The 21,861-nt window shown below is 41.8% G+C and overlaps 1 protein-coding gene across 6 annotated transcripts in view; it reads left to right on the top strand.

Annotated features, from left to right (window-relative positions):
• The window catches only part of DENND1A (DENN domain containing 1A), an 851,690-nt gene that overhangs the window by 175,707 nt on the left and 654,122 nt on the right, over positions 1-21,861 (top strand). For all 6 annotated transcript variants that reach the window (XM_077283539.1, XM_077283536.1, XM_077283537.1 and 3 more), the window contains one exon: positions 5,768-5,811. In XM_077283539.1, coding sequence (XP_077139654.1) covers positions 5,768-5,811 — 44 coding nt within the window. The remainder of the gene's footprint in view (positions 1-5,767; positions 5,812-21,861) is intronic.

Genomic DNA, 21,861 nt, shown 5'->3' with positions numbered 1-21,861 from the left:
GCGGAATGTAAACCGCTGCGTTTCCGCACGGTTTTTTCCGCAGCATGTGCACAGCGTTTTTTGTTTTCCATAGGTTAACATTGTACTGTACACCACATGGAAAACTGCTGCGGATCCGCAGCGTCCAAAAACGCTGCGGATCCGCAGCAAAAACTTCAAAGTGTGCACATAGCCTAAGAGATCTGGGTGGAGTCGGACTAGTCTTATTTCTGGCTATGGTCCCCTGCCGGCTCTTCCCAGTGCTTCTCCTTGTGATTGACAGGTCTGTCCCAGGTCTGTGCACGTATGTGAGAGAACTGTCAATCACCTCTTGCAGTGCAGGAAAGAGATCTTCAAGGCAAGGTCTCTTCAAAGTATAGTTTCTCTTAAATCCCGGAGCATTGCAGAGAATAATAATATGCTTGGCTGGAATCGTGCTGCCAGGCTCCAATTCATGCTGCCCTCAGTGTGACAAATTCCCTGTAAGGATTATTTTCCGTAACACGCTAACTAGAGCAATTTGACTGGTGGCTACTTTTCTTTTTGATACAACCTTGTCATAAAGACGACAGTTTTATTCACTGGGAACATTAGTATTAGTTTTCTTCATTATTTGTGAGAACTTCTTATCGGTGACCTCCGTGTGGGTGAACTGCAGAACCTTTTTGCGTATCCCCTTTTTTTCTTTACTTTATTACTTTATTTACCTTTTTTATTTGGTATATGCATTTTTTTTTATTATTTTACCGGTATTTTTATTTTTCTTGTTTTTGATTACTTTTATATTCCACTTGTATTTTTCCACCATGTTTAAAAAGAGATTGACTTTATAAAATAATGCATGTTATGAATAATGCAGTAACAATATAGATGGTCTCAAGTAGAGACTTTAGTGAGTCATGCATATAAATGGGCAGTAGGGTCTGGGAGGAAAGGGGAAAAACTTGTAAATAAAGCAAAAATTTAATGGGGAGCCAGTAATGACTGCAGGAGACGAGAGGCATTGACGGTATTCCCAGTCACTCTTGTGTTCTGTTTATTTTTTTAAAAAATGTAACCATTGGTAGAATTTATGCTTTCAGGTTTACAATGGGAACCATCCGTGCATTAACATGCTCGTAAAACAAATTTGGCCTATGAAAACTCCGTATTCAAGCCAACTCTGAGGAACATGTAAACATTAAAATTACTCATGAAAGAATTCAATTGCCCTTGAGCTACAAACCCAACAAAATGAAGTGAGCTGTAAAGATTGTAGGATCGCCTCACCCAGACACGATGATCAAAACTCTTCGCTATGAAGTCTGCATCTGTTAGCGATGTGTCCCAAGGCAACTCTTAGCTCACATATTTGCAAGCATTATGATATAGACGAAGAAGGTGTCTGAGGCTAATTCAGCTTGAACTGCTTTACTGTACTGGCACATTCACTCCCTCTGGCACCAGGGTTATAGTGTAGATCACAGCTACGGGGTATGGGGAATGTTTTATAATACTTTGAAGAAAAAAAAGACCCTCATTTTTTATTCAGATTTTCCAAAATGTCAGTAAGGAAATATGTAAGTATATTGTTAAGAACTAGTTCTCCTTTTGGTCAAAACAGTTTAGATAATTTTCCACTAACTACTTGTGTGCTGGTGGTTTTTGTTGGCACAGTCTGCCATTTTTCTTCAACGCTCTGTTCTCTTACTCAACAGTTCCACTTCATAGCTCTTAAAGTGTCTGATTTGTGGAAACAATGCTTTATTGCTATGCAAAAAAAAAAAATCTTAAAGGGGTTGGCCCACCACGGATTTTATGTCCAATCGGGGATATCTGACCCCCATCCTAAAATTAAATAAAACTACCCTTCAATACAGAACAATAGAGTCAATTATTGAAGAATAATTTAGAGACATTTAGTTACTGCGTCATTTGACGGATGGAAACCATATTGATTCTTTTTCAATTCTGATATGATTGATTCCCCTACATTTTTTATAATGACTCTGGCTTTGCAGAGGGAGCACATTTTAGTTTCTATGCTCTAAATTTTGTCGGTGGGCAGCAGTTTTATATCCCTTATGTATCACAGAGTCTGTGAATCCTCAGCCTGTTTCCTCTGCCTTTGCTTGTAATAGGTTCCCCTTGTCAGCACTTTAAAACAGGAGTCAAGGGTGATGCTGCATCAAGGAAGGAAACACTGTAAATTCTGCACGCAACACTTAGATAGTATAGAGAGTCAGTGTGAATCAGTGGAGCTCTGCACCTAATCATTGTAAGGACTAATTGCCTTTTACCTTGTCATATGCCTGGATTCACGACGACAGTGCTTAGGACTGCTGTGTGATTTCCTCCCTGCTATTAATGCTCTCTGTGCACTAACTAAGGAATGAAGAGCAGGAATTCATCCTTATGTGCTGTGGTATGTTTGTGCAAGATCACAGCAGATACTCTCTTCCTACCAGCTCAGAGTCGATTGCATATTAAGAGATAGGGCCTTAAGAATAGAAAACTGTTAAAAATGTAGGAAACAAGTTACATTGGGGAAAATTAAGTATTTGATACTCTGCTGATTTTGCAGATTTTCCCACCTACAAACAATGGAGAGGTCTGTAAATTTTATAGTAGGTACACTTCAACTGTGAGAGACAGAATCTAAAATTAAGCCAGATAATCACGTTGTATAATTTTTACATTAATAATTTGCATTTTATTGCATGAAATAATTATTTGATACAATAGAAAAACAGAACTTAATATTTGGTACAGAAACCTTTGTTTGCAATTAGGTCAGACGTTTCCTGTAGTTCTTGACCAAGTTTGCACACACTGCTGCGGGGATTTTGGCCCCCTCCTCCATACAGATCTACTCCAGATCTTTCAGGTTTCAGAGCTGTCGCTGGGCAACATTGCGCTTCAGCTCCCTCCAAAGATTTTCTTTTGGGTTCAGGTCTGGAGACTGACTAGGCCACTCCAGGACCTTGAAATGCTTCTTATGGAGCCACTCCTTAGTTGCTCTGGCTGTGTGTTTCAGGCCATTAACATGCTGGAAGACCCAGCCACGACCCATCTTCAATGCTCTTACCGAGGGAAGGAGGTTGTTGGCCAAAATCTCACAATGTATGACCCTATTCATCCTTCCTTCAATACCGGGCAGTTGTCCTGTCCCCTTTGCATGAAACACCCCCAAAGTATGATGTTTCCCCTAACATGCTTCACGGTTTGGACAGTGTTTTGGGGTTGTGCTCGTCCTTCTTCCTCCAAACACAGGGAGTGGAGTTGACACCAAAAAGTTCTATTTTGGTCTCATCTGACCACATGACCTCCTCTAGATCATCCTGATGGTCATTGACAAACTTCAAATAGGCCTAAACGTGCTGGCGTGAGCACGGGGACCTTGTGTACCCTGCAGGATTTTAATCTGTGACGATGTAATGTGTTACGAACGGTAAAGTTTGAGACTGTGGCCCCAGCTCTCTTCAGGTCATTGACCAGGTCCTCCCATGTGGGCAGATTCCTGACCTTTCTCAGAATCCTCCTTACTCCATGAGGTGAGATCTTGCATGGAGCCCCAGACAAAGGAAGATTGACAGACGTCTTGTGTTTCTTCCATTTTCTAATAATTGTGCCAACAGTTGTTGCCATCTCACCAAGCTGCTTGCCTGTTATTCTTTTGCCCATCCTAGCCTTGTGCAGGTCTACAATTGTGTCCCTGGTGTCCTTAGACAGCTCTTTGGTCTTGGCCATGGTGGAGGGGTTGGAGTGGGATTGAGTGTGTAGATAGGTGTCTTTTATACAGGTAACGAGTTCAAATTCAAGTGCAATTAATACAGGTAATGAGTGCAGAGTAGGAAGCTTCTTAAAGAAAAACTAACAGGTCTGTGAGAGACAGAATTCTTGCTGGTTGTTCGGTGATCAAATACTTATTTCATTCAATAAAATGCAAATTAATTTTGTAAGAATCATACAATGTGATTTTCTGATTTTTATTCTTAGATTCTGTCTCACACAGGTGAAGTGTACCTACGATAAAAATTACAGACCTCTCCATTCTTTGTAGGTGGTAAAACTTGCAAAATCCGCAGAGTATCAAATACTTATTTTCCTCTCTGCAATGACCAGAAATAGTGTTAGGCTACTTTCACACTAGCGTCGTGCACTGCACGTCGCTATGCGTCATTTTGCAGAAAAAACGCATCCTGCAAAAGTGCTTGCAGGATGCGGTTTTTCTCCGTAGACTTTTATTAGCGACGCAGTGCGACGCATTGCCACACGTCGCAACCGTCGTGCGACGGTTGCGTCGTGTTGCGTTGGACCGTCGCCACCAAAAAACGTTGCTTGTAACGTTTTTTGGTGCGTCGTCTGCATCCGCTGCCCCCGTTGTGCGGCGCATTCACAGCTAGCGTCGGTGCACCACAACGTCGCATAGCGACGTGCAGTGCACGACGCTAGTGTGAAAGTAGCCTTATTCCTCATATACACAGGGCAGCTTATTCTGAAAAGTTTCATGAAATTAGTTTAACCCTTTAAATCTGAATCCTTATGGTATGAAATGTATAATGAGCAGGCCCGTAAGTGTCGTATGATTCTCTTTTCACCTCTAGTCCTCAAACCAATATGGCCTGTGGAGGAGAAAAAAAAGAGCAGCATGCCTCCCTGTTAGATTATATGGAGATTACGGAAACCGCATATGCACCTATCAAATATTTATATGTCATATATGTGCCATAAGTATCTCTGCTCGATATACCGCCTGGATTTGCTCCATTGACTATTTCTGCTTATAAAATGTTGCGCGGTGCAGATTTTATGTAACGTCTTTTTTTTGGAATTCGTTGGATGGATATTTTTCCCTGTAATTTGCAGCAAAATACACTGCGTTTGCTGCAAACAAATCGTCCGCTTGTGCTTTCTCTCATGTAAATTAAAGCTATTCGCCTTTTATCTTTTTTTTTAGGATGGGCTATACTCGATGCCTGTATATATTTTGTCCCTTTTGCAACAGACTGCAGCTTTTTCACATAAAGACTTATTTTAGCAGCGCTTAAAGCAAACTAAAAAAAAAATAGAAAAACACACTGCATTAAAAAATAAACTAAAGTGTCTTACTGACAGTAATGAAGCTTCCGAGCCTTATGAATTGTAATGACAAATGGTGTTTGCTATACCGATGGCATTTTCTGCCGGATGGAATCAAAGCAGCAGATTGTGGTGGCTCTTTTCTGTAAATTGGAGGCTAATATCTGTCACGTCTGTCAGTCATTTTTCACTTTCTAAATCCATACACCTGAAGTCTACATATAGTGAATGTTTACGGGGTTACTGATCGCATCTCTGTGTCTCATTTTAGAATCAAAGGACCGATAACAAGCTCACCGCTTTTTCCCACGTCCTCCCCCGGTAGACCAAACGCAGCTTTTAGCTCTTACAAAGTGCTTCTGCTTGGCCATTTGACAACAGTCAGCGTTCTTTAAAAATATAACCCTTTTTTTTCCCTCCCTTTTGGAAGTCAATTTAAAACTGGTTAGTTGTAGTGTCAGGTAACAGTTTAGATTTAATGGGGCAGCCGAGCTTTTTTTTCCCTTTTTTCCTAACTTTATTTTTGTTCCTCCTTTTTCATCTTTCGGGGGAGGCTAAAGGGAGAGTCTCCAAGAGAGTTCTTTGCTTTTTCTCTACACAGACCCAGGCTGCCCTCGCAGGATCCCCTGCCAGGATTTCTATCATCTTCTGATCAAATATTAATGTATGATTCTCTGCTTGCTCACTAATCCAAAGCCAATTAATATTATCTGTCAATTATTTACAGATCCTGAGCTGCAGCGGATCTTCCCAGAAGACTTCAGTGACCAGGTTTGGAATGCGTAATTAATTTTTTTTTTGTATCCCCCCTTTTAACGTGACACCACATCTTCCATGTCTGAGTCTTATGTAATGTGATGTTGCCGCTGTCCTTTAATAAATACAGGTGAAATCTTGATTGCCTGAGCAGAGACGATTTACTTCTAAGTAAGATGTCACAGGTTATTTATTGGAAGATGCCTGTGTATGTCTTCATGTATTTGTGCTGGGTTGAAAATTGTATTGGAAAAGCAAGAAGAGGCAGAACGTCATGGTGAATATTTCTACTGATGGTAAAGTTTCTTTAAAGTTCTGAGACTACATTAGTGTCTTTTTAAGGGGGAATTTACACTTTAAAGCCTTTCCTAACATGAGACATAATGGTACTTGTTACTCGGATAGGTGTTCCCACAAATTTAGGTACTGGCATATCATGATGGTTGTAATTAATTGACATCCAAGCTGCTGCAGTAACAGCCAGTGCCAGGAGTAGCACTGTCCCTGGCTCTTTAACCCTCTAAATGCCGCATTTTACAGCAACATTTAGAGGGTTGTGAGACAAATGGGGCTTCCTTTCCCACTATCAACACCCTCCATTACTTCCCATGGTGTCAATAGTCTCCAGCGACCTCGGCATTTAGATGGTTGCGTGAGAGAGGGCTTCCTTTCCCACTGTATCAACACCCTCCATCGCTTTGCAGGGTACCAATGATCTACAGTGACTGCGTCATTTAGAGGGTTGTGTGAGAGGAGGGCTTCCTTTCCCACTGTATCAACACCCTCCATCGCTTCGAGGGGTACCAATGATCTACAGTGACTGCGGCATTTAGAGGGTTGTGTGAGAGAGAGGGCTTCCTTTCTCACTGTATCAACACCCTCCATCGCTTCGCGGGGTACCTATGGTCTGCAGTGACAGCGGGATTTAGAGGGTTGTGTGAGAGAGATGGCTTCCTTTCCCACTGTATCAACACCCTCATCGCTTCGCGGGGTACCAATGGTCTGCAGTGACAGCGGCATTTGGAGGGTTGTGTGAGAGAAATGGCTTCCTTTGCCACTCGCTCAACACCCTCCATCGCTTCGCAGGGTACCAATGATCTACAGTGACCGCCGCATTTAGAGAGTTGTGTGAGAGAGAGGGGACTTGCTTTCCCACTCTATCAACATCCTCCATCACTTTGCAGGGTTCCAGTGATCTACAGGGACCACTGCATTTAGAAGGTTGTGAGAGCGAGGGGGCTTCCTTTCCCACGCCATCGACACCCTCCAATTATTTGCATGACGGCCAGAGGTCAAAGAATGACCACAAGATGTGCCAGGTATGGTGGCTTGCTAGGTTCTGACAAAAGCAAGGTCTAACAGGCCTCCTTTCGATGTTACACTGATGAGCCTAATACGCTGCAGTACACGTATTCAGTGTTCAAATACCGAAATGAGACTAAGGAAAATAAACAAAAAATAAAGAATTTAAAAAAAGTAGAAACAAAAATAATACAATAACAAAAAATATACAAGAACAAAAATAAACAAACAATAAAAAAGTAAACATGTTTAGTATCATCGCTACCGGAGCCAGGTCATGACATTATTATGCTACTTGAGACCCGCAGCCTATCGGGAACTGTTATGGGGTTGCTACTTTCTTAGTAGTTCCTTTTGTCCGAGGTTCACGCCTTTGGACAAACCTCAAACAAGCAGAAGAAATGAGAGCCCAGCAGCTGATTGGCTACAGGACTCACTTGGCAGATAAGTGTTACAAACTCCTTTTCAGACCATAATAGCAGGCTGACTGAAGGGTTCTCGGTTAACTCACTCTGCAACCAGCAATACAGCAGCCACATAGAGGCTATAAAAGGCAAACGGTGTAAAATGTTTAATGGATCCCAATTGCAAAAATTATTTTTAGCCCCAAATACATGCTTTTAAAATGAATCTGTCAGCAGATTTTACTATGTAATCCAAGATCAGTATAATGTAGAGGCAGAGACCTGATTCCAGCAATGTTTCACTTGTACGCTTTATTTTGGTTTTATCAGCAGATAATTATCACTACAGGGCTAGACGTCTGGTGCTTCCTGATACAGCCATGCCCCCAGCACTGATTGGCATCTTACTGCCTATGCACAGTGTACAAAGAAAGATGCCATACAGTGGTGTGGGCGGGATTACACATGGCTCAGCACTCAGAGCTCTGCTAGATCTGCAGCAGAGAAAACTATGATTTTATCACAACTGCTGCATCGAGCAAACTGAGTGATACGTCACGGGAATCAGGGTCTCTGTCCCTACACCGTGCTGCTGTCAGATTACATAGCAAAACCTGTTAGCACATTCCTTTAAACTAAAAGAACAAAATTGTACTCAAATGTGGACAAACACCATTTTTTTCCTCCAAAATTGTGTTTCTAAACAATATTTTTAAGATTTCTTTAATTTTTTGTAATTTGCATAAGTCGTCTCGGTATCATTGTCAAATGCAAATGTACCCCTCATTTATGTATTCTGAATTTAATAATTTAATATCAGGCTCATCTTTCAGAACGGAGTGCTTCATGAGCGAACATTATATTCAGATTCTCACTTTGATGCATTCATCTTTCCCGTTTTCATAATCAAGCTCTCTTGTGGGGAAAAGTGTTATAAAAATAAAATTATTATTCCAGAGTCACGGGCAAAATTATTTTATTTATGTATTTTACAGATCCATTCATACATCCCATCTGTCCCGTGCCTTCTAATGAGCTGGATTACTTCAATTTATGATTACAGAGTAATATAAAAAATAACGCAATGTATATATTTTGGTCAGATATAACGGGAAAATACTCTTTTATCTGCGGTATGTTACCAGTATACCTAGCTGTCAATAATCATATTGCTGCCCATGCATCAAGTGAAATCTAGGGGAGCACAGAGCGGAAAGAAAGATTAGGGATTATCATGCCAAGCATCAGCTCTCAATGCCAATCAGCTGCTGCAAAAGTGGCAACTCCTGATCAGAGGAATTTTTAAACTCCGCTTAGCTTCTGGATGTGTTGCTGTTATTTGCAGCATTTTTTATATAAAGAGTGGCACAGTGTTTGGTGCATCTTTTATTTGGGTATTTTTTTACTCAAATGTATTAAAAGTTAAATTTTAAGGGTTTTTTTGGTACTTTTTTGGTTGTAACCTGCATCTAGATATCACTTCTGTCTAGAACATTTTTTTTCTTTCATGTTAGGGGCACACACAGATAAAAAGGGCCCCGTGCAAGAACAATAACGCATTAATGTTATGTTCCCCCCTGTTTCCTCCCTTACAGGAGATAGTTTGCAGTTTTTTAAAAAGTCTCAAGCTTAAAGAGGTTATCTACTACTTTTACATTGATGGATCGATGATTAATGTCTGATCGGCGGGGGTTCAATACCAGTACCCCGGCTAATCAGCTGTTACCCGATACCCCCGCTGATCAGCTGTCACCCTGTACCCCCGCTGATCAGCTGTTGACCGGTGCCCCCCTGCTGATCAGCTGTTACCCGGTACCCCCCCCCCCCCCCCCGCCGACCAACTGTTACCCGGTACCCCCCGCCGATCAGCTGTTACCCGGTACCCCCCACCGATCAGCTGTTACCCGGTACCCCCCGCCGATCAGCTGTTACCTGGTACCCCCGCCGATCAGCTGTTACCTGGTACCCCTGCTGATCAGCTGTTACCTGGTACCCCTGCTGATCAGCTGTTACCTGGTACCCCTGCTGATCAGCTGTTACCCGGTACCCCTGCTGATCAGCTGTTACCCGGTACCCCTGCTGATCAGCTGTTACCCGGTACCCCTGCTGATCAGCTGTTACCCGGTACCCCTGCTGATCAGCTGTTACCCGGTACCCCCGCCGATCAGCTGTTACCCGGTACCCCTGCCGATCAGCTGTTACCCGGTACCCCTGCCGATCAGCTGTTACCTGGTACCCTTGCTGATCAGCTGTTACCTGGTACCCCTGCTGATCAGCTGTTACCCGGTACCCTTGCTGATCAGCGGTTACCTGGTACCCCTGCTGATCAGCTGTTACCTGGTACCCCTGCTGATCAGCTGTTACCTGGTACCCTTGCTGATCAGCTGTTACCTGGTACCCCTGCTGATCAGCTGTTACCCGGTACCCTTGCTGATCAGCGGTTACCTGGTACCCCTGCTGATCAGCTGTTACCTGGTACCCCTGCTGATCAGCTGTTACCTGGTACCCCTGCTGATCAGCTGTTACCTGGTACCCCTGCTGATCAGCTGTTACCTGGTACCCCTGCTGATCAGCTGTTACCCGGTACCCCCGCAGATCAGCTGTTACCCGGTACCCCCGCAGATCAGCTGTTACCCGGTACCCCCCGCAGATCAGCTGTTACCCGGTACCCCCCGCTGATCAGCTGTTACCCGGTACCCCCGCTGATCAGCTGTTACCCGGTACCCCCTGCTGATCAGCTGTTACCCGGTATCCCCGGCTGATCAGCTGTTACCCGGTATCCCCGGCTGATCAGCTGTTACCCGGTACCCCCCGCTAATCAGCTGTTACTCACCTTTTTGCTGCAGGGCTAGCATATTTTATAAAGTTGAAAAGAAGCAAAGATATCCAGATAAATAGATAAAAATGATGGTAAAATGAGTACCATAGTTGAAAAATGTATGTTCAGCAGAGAAAAGAAGCGTTAAAGGGGATCTCATTAATATGCATAAATTCAGCAATTTAAAGATTTGCCATCTAAACTATTAATTTAAAGAACTGTATGCCAGGCTAGAGGCATCCGTCACAGGAGATTTTTTAAAGGAACTTTTGCTTTTTTTTTAAATTATAATATGACTACAGCCAGATTCTTTTTCTAATCAGTTTATAATTTTTGGTTTCCTACTTTTTTTTTTTCTAATATTTTCAAAACCCAAATATTGGGGTAGCCATAAGTTGCAGGTCTTCTCTGTAAATTGCAGCTTTACAGCAGCAATTGGAACATTTGAAAACTGTAGTCTGGGAGAGGACTCATTGAATTTTGTGGAATAATTTCCGAGGCATGCTCCTTGGCCTGTGCAGAAGTCACTGTGCAGAGAGGGAAGAAGTTGTGCAATGGCTATCTCTCCCATACACAATAGCGCTTGCTTGCCCTCGGGATGCAAAAGAATTGTCATGGCAGCCAGGGGCCTCTCCCCGAAAGACTCTCAGGCTATGTGCACACGTTGCGGATTTGGAAAACCAAATCCGCAGTGTCCATGGTGCGGAAAATACCGTGCGGAAACGCTGCTTTGTATTTTTCACAGCATGTCAATTCTTTGAGTGGATTACGCAGCGTTTTACACCTGCTCCATAATAGGAATCCGCAGGTGTAAAACCGCAGGTGGAATCCGCACAAAAAACGGGAAACCAGGAAATCCGCGGTAAATCCGTTTTGCAAAAACGGTGCGGAAAAATCCACACACGAATCCACAACATGGGCACATAGCCTTATAGCAGATCGTCGTCCTGTTTACACTGTATATCGCAGGTTGAAGTCTGATGAAGTCCAATGTATCAAAATTTACAATCGATTATCTAGTCCGAACAAAAAATAAAATGCGGTGAAAAAGAAAAGATAGGCTGCCAGATTTGACCTTTTTTGTTCGCCACACCTCCCTGAAAAAAATTAATATAAAGTTCTTAGAAATGGTGTCAATGAAAACTTGAACTTCACATGCAAAAATTAACCCCTCAGTGTCACAGAGCGGCAGGTCTTAGAAAATGATGACGCAAAACAAATGTATTTACCGTATTTGCAAATTTCTACTTTTGTTTTGAACACTTATCAAACTTTTTTTCTTTTTATCGCTGTAATCGTACTGAATTAAAAAAAAAAAAAAGTTATTCTTCCAGGTATTTTGTACTGCACAATGCACATCGCATAAACAAAAAAACAAAACCACAAAAGCGGAATGTCAAATTTTTTGGTTTTACCATTTGAGATGCACTTAGAAATCTTCATTATATAGTAGTGAAGACACTAAGACACAGCCAGATAAGGAAGCCACGGGTAACGGCTGCCTCAGGGGATGGCGCAATGCTGGATGAAGCCGGGTGGGTGTGATGGCATGATCAGCAGCTACTGATTGGCAGCTTTCTGCCTATGCAGTGTATACAGAAAGCTGCCAATCAGTGGTGTGGGCGGGGATATACAGAGCTCAGCATTCAGAGAACTGCTAGATTTGCTACTTTATCATGTGCCAATCTTAATTCCAACCCAACCCAGTTCATACTCGGATCCACTCTTTTTTTTCTTTTTTTTTTACCACTCCTATTATGAAAAAAAAAAAAAAAAACGCGAAAAACCCCCAAATCATATACTTGCTTACATAATTGGCATAGTTCTTTCACAGTGCTCCCCTCTGTTTTTCTTTGTTTTACTTTTGACTTCCACTTCCAGCAGGGGGAAACCGCTGCAGCCAATCAGCGACCATCAATTGGCTGCAGCAGTCCTGTTCTGTCTCAGTCAAAAGAACAAGCTTGGAGACCCTTTCTTCTTGCTGAGATGGAATATGACCACTCAGCCAATCAGTGACTCCTTATTGGTGCCCACCCTCGGGAGAGGAAATCAGGAGACCGGCAGGGGACACTGTCAGCAGTACTGAGGAGCAGAGGGGGTCCAGGAGCGGAGTATGTGGGTTCTTTTAATGGAATGGCCCCAGTTCTATACAAACAGTTCTAGACAATTGAAAGTGAATTTTCATCCACGATGTAAAAATATCCATATGCTACAAAGCCGAAAGGTGGAACAGTAATCAAAAGTTTGGACATTCTGTTCATTTTATTCACAGAGAAATTAGATTTTTATTTTTTAAATTTTTTTTTACAGGGGCCACTTATATAAAATTGATTATCATCTTTGAATGAGATTTGTTAGGAAACTACCAAGAAGCAATATGTCTGTAAGAAAGACCGAACCCCCCCCCCCCCCAAAAAAAAAAAAAAAAATATCAATATTTCTAAGTTTAACAAAAACCAATCACATAATTTTGGAACTTTGCTGTAACTTACAAGCTCAGGGCTGTTTTTATGGCAGAAGTCCTCTACCCTAGAGGCGTCTGTACCGGTAACGTCTTCTTTTTATGGCACCGGCGGACTCGAGTCCATGTCTGATAGAGAGGTAAATGAAATCTTCGGCTCGCCGGTGTTTTTAGAGACGTTTGTAACACGTCGAGCCATAAAGCCAGTTATTGCCTGGACTGCCTGTCAGTTTGGAATAATTTGTGATCCCGCTGCTTTCTAATGCACAGAAACCAGCCTGACTCGCCAGCGTTGTTTCTTTTTATCGCTAGCAGGCGTAGGGGGTGCCCTAGGTATGAAACGAGACCACAACTAAAAAGGGATGGACACAAAAGGATGGAAGCCAAAGTTTGAATGCTTGTGTTTCTGGCCAGTGTCGCTGCGTCTGTGTACTGTGGCTGGTCGCTGTTTTATTCCATGCATCCTTTTGTACCTTACAGTAAAAGAATCTGTCACAAATTATTGTGGTTTTAGAGCTTTAGAAACAGAACCGAGCGAGGGGAAGAAAAAAAAAAGAGAGAGCGAGAGCACAGATTGACATCTGCGACTAGATAATAATGGGCAGCCGTTCCTGCTCCCCTCCAGCCACAAAGCCAGCGTCGTCTTCCTGAAGGAACAAGGAGTAAGAAGAAAGAGGAGTGATGAAAGAGAGATACAAATCCATGGAGCCTCAGACACGTTACTGTTGGGCCAGTTGTCTGCGTGCTACCATAATCCATTTTGATCTTCCCTGTCTTAATTGTCTGCTAAAGACAAACGGCCAGCGAAACTTCGTCAGCCTCATCTCATCTTCCGAGGCGGCAAAAAAAAAAAAAAAAAGTAATTATATATATTTTAGCGGCCTCTGCAGGAAAAAGAAAAAAAACACTTTTTTTTTTTTAAGGTAGCCTGGCCGAGGATTTATTAAAATATGTCTCCCTCATTATTTCAGCCCTCTCAGCTCCATCTGATCTCAGCATTTCATGAAATATGTAATCTGAAATGTAAATAAGGGGATATGATGCAAAAGTAATACAGTAATGAGCGAGCCAGTGATTGAAATAGAGGACGCCGTCCTAGACCCGGACTGTCAGCACAATCTTACCATTTTTTATATAGGCATCACTTTATCATTTATATTACTTACCTGGGGCCAATATGTGATTCACTGAGACATAAGAACCCAGTGATGGTTTTATCTATCTACACGTGCTTCTCACAAAATTAGAATATCATCAAAAGGTTACCGTAATTTATTTCAGTTCTTCAATACAAAAAGTGAAACTCATGTATTATATAGAGTCATTACACACAGAGTGATCTATTTGAAGTGTTTATTTCTGTTAATGTTGATGATTATGGCTTACAGCCAATAAAAACCCAAAAGTCATTATCTCAGTAAATTAAATTAATTAACAAAATACACCTGCAAAGGCTTCCTAAGCTTTTAAAAAGGTCCCTTAAGGTACCTTCACACTAAGCGACGCTGCAGCGATACAGACAACGATGCCGATCGCTGCAGCGTCGCTGTTTGGTCGCTGGAGAGCTGTCACACAGACAGCTCTCCAGCGACCAACGATGCCGAGGTCCCCGGGTAACCAGGGTAAACATCGGGTTGCTAAGCGCAGGGCCGCACTTAGTAACCCGATGTTTACCCTGGTTACCAGTGTAAAATGTAAAAAAACAAACACTACATACTCACCTTCGCGTCCCCCGGCGTCCGCTTCCTGCACTGACTGTGAGTGCCGGCCCTAACAGCAGAGCGGTGACGTCACCGCTGTGCTGTGCTTTCACTTTACGGCCGGCGCTCAGTCAGTGCAGGAAGCGGACGCTGGGGGATGCGAAGGTGAGTATGTACTGTTTGTTTTTTTACATTTTACACTGGTAACCAGGGTAAACATCGGGTTACTAAGCGCGGCCCTGCGCTTAGTAACCCGATATTTACCCTGGTTACCATTGTAAAACATCGCTGGTATCATTGCTTTTGCTGTCAAACACAACGATACACGGCGATCTGACGACCAAATAAAGTTCTGAACTTTAACCAACGACCAGCGATATCACAGCAGGATCCAGATCGCTGCTGCGTGTCAAACTCAACGATATCGCTAGCCAGGACGCTGCAACGTCACGGATCGCTAGCGATATCGTTTAGTGTGAAGGTACCTTTAGTCTGTTCAGTAGGCTCCACAACCATGGGGAAGACTGCTGACTTGGCAGATGTCCAGAAGGCAGTTATTGACACACTCCACAAAGAGGGTAAGCCACAAAAGGTCATTGCTAAAGAAGCTGGCTGTCCACAGAGTGCTGTATCCAAGTATATTAATGGAGAGTTGAGTGGAAGGAAAAAGTGTGGTAGAAAAAGGTGCACAAGCAACTGGGATAACCGCAGCCTTGAAAGGTTTGTTAAGAAAATGCCATTCAAAAATTTTGGGGTGATTCACAAGGAGTGGACAGCTGCTGGAGTCATTGCTTTAAGAGCCACCACACACAGACATCTCCAGGACATGGGCTACAAGTGTCACATTACTTGTGTCAAGCCACTCATGGCCAATAGACAACGCCAGAAGCGTCTTACCTGGGCCAAGGAGAAAAAAACCTGGACTGTTGTCAGTGGTCCAAGGTGTTGTTTTCAGATGAAAGTAAATTTTGCATTTCATGTGGAAATCAAGGTCCCAGAGTCTGGAGGAAGAGTGGAGAGGCCACAATCCAAGGTGCTGAGGTCTAGTGTGAAGTTTCCACAATCAGTGATGGTTTGAGGAGCCATGTCATCTGCTGGTGTAGGTCCACTGTGTTTTATCAAGGTCAAAGTCAGCGCAGCCGTCTACCAGGACATTTTAGAACACTTCATGCTTCCCTCTGCCGACAAGCTTTTTGGAGATGGAAATTTAATTCTCCAGCAGGACTTGGCACCTGTCCTCACTGCCAAAAGTACCAATACCTGGTTTACAAAGAACAGTATCACTGTGCTTGATTGGCCAGCACATTCGCCTGACCTTAACCCCATAGAGAATCTATGGAGTATTGTCAAGAGGAAGATGAGAGACACCAGACCCAACAATGCAGACGAGCTGAAGGCTGCTTTCAAAGCAATCTGGGCTTCCATAACCCCTCATGCTGCATTGATGCAGTAATTGATGCCAAGTACTGAGTGCATTTACTGAACATACATTTCAGTAGGCCAACATTTCAGATTTTAATATCATTTTTCACGTTGGTGTTATAAAGTATTCTAATTTACTGAGATAATGACTTTTGGGTTTTCATTGGCTGTAAGCCATAATCATCAACATTAGCAGAAATAAAGACTTGAAATAGATCACTCTGTTTATAATGACTCTATATAATATGAGTTTCACTTTTTGTATTGAAGAACTGAAATAAATTAACCTTTTAATGATATTCTAATTTTGTGAGAAGCACCTGTACGAGTATCTATCTATCTAAAAAATGATGAAGGCAGCACACCAATTGGAATATCCAGATGAAGTTTATTGGCCCATGTTCGACATTTCGGTCCCAAATGTGGACCTTGAGAAAGGTCCACATCCTGGACTAAAAGTCGTACATGGGCCAATAAATTACACATATTTTTTCTATTGGAGTGCTGCCTTCATTTTTCTGGATAATACTTATCTAATCTAGCTATCTAATATATCAAATCTTTGTATTCTATTTATCTCATCCGTCTAAAATGCCTATCTAATCTACCTATCTAATGTATATCCAACTAATCTATCTATCTATCTATCTATCTATCTATCTATCTATCTATCTATCTATCTATCTATCTATCTATCTGTCTATCTATCTGTCTATCATCTGTTTAATCTATTTATCTATCTAATGTAGGTGATCAAATCTGTCTATTCAATCTATATATATATAATTTATCTATATAGTCTTCATTTTCTAATCTGTCTACCTATCTAATATGTCTATCTAATCTATTTTATCTATCTGTGTTATCTATCTAATCTTATGTATCTAATATACTTAATCTATTAATCTAATGCCTATCTAATCTAATTATCTAATCTAACTATTTTACATATCTATCTAATCTGTTTATCCAATATGTGTATCTAATCTACATATCTAAACTAAGTATCTAATCTACAAATATATCTAATCTACCAAGCTATCTAATCTGCAGTTAATCCCAGCAGTTTATCTTGGCTGCTCTTTTTATATCTCTAGTTAATTACTTTAGTTACTTAGCTTTTCTGAGACCCTGAACCACATATTAATCTACATTGTTAACTCTTATCAGGGTCACTCCTTGAGATCTCAGCCTAAAAACTTGCACTTCGTAACGTCTCGGAGTGGGTCTGAGTGTGTGTGACAAGCTCAGGAGCAGAGCCTGTGCCACACACGGTAGATGCCGGCTATGTTACATATCCTGGTTCTGTCACTAACTGCAGCTCAGACTGCTGCTGTCAATTTTTGTCAAATATACTTAACTACATACACAGTCATGGCCGAAAGTGTTGGCACCCTTGAAAATGTTGCAGAAAAAGAAATATTTTTCCCAGAAAATTATTACAATTGCACGTTTTCTTATACACGTGTTTATTTCCTTTGTTTGTATTGGAGCAACACAAAAAAAAAAAAAAAAAAGAAAAAAAAAGGCAAGATTTCAAAATCCTTTGGTAGTCTTCAGATTTCATGATAACTTGCACACAGTCAAGGCACCCAGGGCTAGAGGCAGCAAAACAACCCCAAAACATCTTTGAACCTCCACTACATTTGACTTTAGGTTCTGTGTTCTTTTCTTTGTAGGCCTTGTTCTGTTTTTGCTAAACAGTAGAATGATGTTTTGCCAAAAAGCGCTATCTTGGTCTCATCTGTCCACAAGACGCTTTCCCAGAAAGATTTTGACGATCTCATATGTAAATTTTACTTGCAACTATTTTGCATATGATTAGTTTTGCAGATTCTTCTCATGTCACTACATTGTTACTGTTTTCTTCCTAAAAATCTAAATTTAATTTTTATAATTTTGTTAGTATTTTGTAAAGCTTTTAACACTGCCTGAATCCTTCTGGTAATGCTGTTGATCAGATTCAAGCATGTCTCGACTGAAATCCGATCCCAGGTCTCTTCTACACATTCCCAAAGTTGGTGTATATAGGTAGACTCAATGAGGTCTGGGGACTGTGGGGGCCAATCCAGCACCTCTACTTCATTGTCTCTGAACCATTTCTTCGCCAGTCTTGATGTATTCTTCGGGTCGCTGTTCTGCTGGAACACTAAGTCGTCCTTTTCATAGTACTTTTCATTGTACTCAAGTGTACAAAGTAACTCGTTTTGTAGACTACTCACACATAGCTCAGCTTTTAGACCACCATCAATCTTGGTCAAGTATCTAACACCTTTGACTGTGAAACAACACCATATCATCAGGCTTCCTCCACCGAACTTGATATTTTATTCAATTTCTCAATCCAATAGCCTAGTTTTCCCTTTTTTCTTCCAGACCCATTTGTAACCGTCAGAGCCTAGTCTATTGATTTTCGTCTTATCGCTCCAAAATCACCCGTTTCCAATCTTCTACTGTCCACTTTTCTTAATTTTTTGAAAACTCCGGCTGATACTTCTTATGACGATATAAAAGCCAAGTCTTCTTCACCTTTCTTTGGTCCACCATTCCAGAGTTGTGAAATGTGCGTCGCACGGTGCTTGCATAGACATCTGTGATTTCAGTATTACGAAATGTAGTAGCCACTTTCATTGCCGTATTTGTTGCCCCAGAACCAATAGATCTTGTGATGAGCCGACTTGTTCACTCCAATATTTTTCCTGGATGTCCACCTTTTGGCTTCTGAATTGATGGACTTCATTTCTTATTTTTTTAGCTGTCATGACACTCACATGATGCAGTTTGACAGATTTCTTGGGTCGAGAGGCTATCGATGAGCTGGATGATGCTGTTTCTTTTTTCTTGGGAAATCTGCTTCATAGTTGCTCCTCGATTCGAACCATTCACATTTCGCTGGGGAATTGACCCAATAACAAACTTATTAGGAAAGGTTAGAACAGGTTGTAATTTGTAGCATACAGGAAGAAAAATGTTTTTCCACCACCAGGAGCAAAACATTAACAATGCAGTGACATGATAAAAATCTGAATAAGTAATCATATGCAAAATAGTTGCAAGTAAAATTTATGTATGAGATAGTCAAGATGGTTGTCTATAAAATCATGGCAGTCTCACGTTTGAAGCTGTAGTGGATGGTGAGATATGGAGCCTGAAAGTTAAAAGTTCAAAACATTGTTACCCTTTTGCTCGTCAGTGCAAGAAGAAATGTCAGTTTTTTAAAATCCAACTTTTAATGATGGGTGAACCCGAACAGTAAAGTTCTAGTATCCGTGCACTGTCCCGAACACAGACTTCTCACTGAAGCCCGTTTTACTGTTCGGTTTGGCAGCCAGAGCAAAAGCTTGTTGAAAGGCTGCAAAGCAGCCAATCTACAAGCTTTTCCAGTGTAGGCACTTCCGGCCCCATCACAGCCATGCCAAGTATTGGCATGGCTGTGATTGGCCAGCGCAGTATGTAAAATAAACAAATAATTAAAGAAAAGCCATGGGGTTCCTTCTATTTTTGATAACAAGCGCAGTTAATCAGACAGCTGGGGGCTGGTATTCTCAGGCCGGGAAGGATCATGGATATTTGGCCCTCCCCAACCTAGAAATAGCTGCCCGCAGCCACCCAAGAAAAGGCACATCCATTAGATGCGCCAATTCTGGCACTTTGCCCTGCTCTTCCTTATCTCAAATCCCATATGTAAACCTTATATTTGAGGGCAAACGTGCAGTAAGCACCATTCATCACACTAGCCATTAGCTTCCCCAACATCTTTCACCATGTGGCGTCATCAGGGGTTTGAGGCTATAGCTATAGGTTATATTTGGGATTTGAGATAGGATCAAAGAAATATGATGGCACTTTATGCAAACAATTAACAGACGATTCACTTGTACGATTATAATACCTTCTGAAGGACAATAACTTTTAATATAAGAGATTGAGTCAGCTATGATAGCCAATGAGGTGTGATAGGTTGAATGATATAATAATTATCAAGTAGTAATATTAATTTTGCTCACCAGAAGTATATTTAAAATAATGAATATGTAGTGCAACTATAAATAATAACGGGTCCCATTATGCACTAGCACTTTATAAATAATAACTGGTCTCTTTAAGTACTAGCACCTTGTAATAATTGGAGGACTCTTCAAGTAGTTCACTAATCACACACTAGTGTCGTGTTTTTAAAGGGAACCTGTCACCCCCCTCAGGCGTTTGTAACTAAACGAGCCACCTTGTGCAGCACAAATGCTGCATTCTGACAAGGTGGCTCTTTTAGTTATGATGCCTGCACACGCTGAAATAAATATTTATTAAATGTGCCCCCTCATACCCTGAAACCGGGGGTGGATCTTTCCTTCCTATTCAGACGCAGCACAGCCGTCACTCCGGTCCTGTGCGCGCCCGGCGCTGCCTCCTCTTGCTGCATTATCGTCCCCGGCGCATGCCTGAAAAAAAACTTAATGTGCGGGCGCCGGGGACGATAATGAAGCAAGAGGAGGCGGCGCACAGGCCCGGAGTGACGGCTGTGCTGCGTCTGATTAGGAAGGAAAGTCCCGCCTCCGGGACGATTTCACAGTATGAGGGGGCACATTTTATAAACGTTTATTTCAGCGTGTGTAGGCATCATAACTAAAAGAGCCACATTGTCAGAATGCAGCATTTGTGCTGCACAAGGTGGCTCTTTTAGTTACAAACGCCTGAGGGGGGGGTGACTGGTTCCCTTTAAGAAGTGTGTCCCCTTTGTTGAATTTAATAAAAGTTAAGTTTTAATTTAGGGTCTTTATTAAGGATTTTTTTTTGCCTTTGGCAATTTGTATACTACTGATTGCCCTATGCTGGACCCAAGACAGTATAGTTTAGTGTTGACTTGTGGCGCTTAGCCTCAGCTCTTCCGATTGCGATGGCAATCAGGGTAATTATTTTTGGGATCACTAATGGAGAGGTGTCATTAGTAACCAAGTAGTAAAAAAAAAAGACACAGAAAGAAAAAAATTTTTTTAATAAAGACCCCCAACACTAGCCCTAGTTCAATCATTTATTAATTAAATGATTCCACGTCTATCTTCTTTGTCTCCGGCACCTGTGGATAGCAGTAAAGCTATAGTCAGTAGCTTACCTTAGAATTCTGTAGTACCTTTTTATCGTCTTTGTCATGTGTTCTCCTAAATCTTTCTGTTAACGGAAATCTGTCAGTAGGATCAACCCTCCCAAGCAATCTGCATGGGAGATCTATTTCCAGCCCATAGATCTCAACAACTCATTTACAGATTAAGAAAAATGTGAATTTCTCAGGAATAAGACTTTCTAGGACTTGCATGCCCATATAGATGGCTTTGATGGATTGCTCCTACTGACAGCTGCCCTTATGGCCCTATTAAAGCAGTTGGACCCAAAACAACATCACCTATCCAAATGTATGTTCTCTGGGATCCCAACCACTATGGTTTTGGTTTGAATTTAGTGGAGGGCATGCTGGCACATGACTCCACTCTTCATTGTCTATGGGTGGGACTGATAGGCTAGCCAACTACTGTGCTCGGCCATCCCTGCTAGTCAAATCGACATTCACTGGAAGTGTTTTGTGTATATGTGTCCACTATTCCATTCAAATGAGGGTCACGAGGCTTCCATTCTTGTGATTCGTGGGTTTCCGAGCAGCCATAAATCTCCTATCCCTTAAATATGTACAGTCCAACCTCGTTACGTTTATATTGACTGTATTTGTGACTGGATATAACCGTATCAGAAGAAAATGCTCGTCACATCAGGGCAAAAAAAGGAAAAAACATACAGTGTAAAAGCAATGACTGACGTAAATCCATTATCCTCTACTTCTACACTGCTTCGGGAATCTTTGCCCGTACCAAGCACAAGTTTTTACAGCTGTCTTAAGCTTTCACTGAAAACAATCAAAAGTTGCAAGCTCTCCTGCATCACTAGCATCATCTTGTGGACCATCCTTGA

The sequence above is a fragment of the Ranitomeya variabilis genome, chromosome 2 (genome assembly GCF_051348905.1).
Source record: "Ranitomeya variabilis isolate aRanVar5 chromosome 2, aRanVar5.hap1, whole genome shotgun sequence".
In the NCBI taxonomy this organism is placed as follows: Eukaryota; Metazoa; Chordata; class Amphibia; order Anura; family Dendrobatidae; genus Ranitomeya; species Ranitomeya variabilis.
The sequence above is the reverse complement of the archived record's forward strand: the minus strand, read 5'-3'. Positions and strand labels throughout refer to the sequence as shown.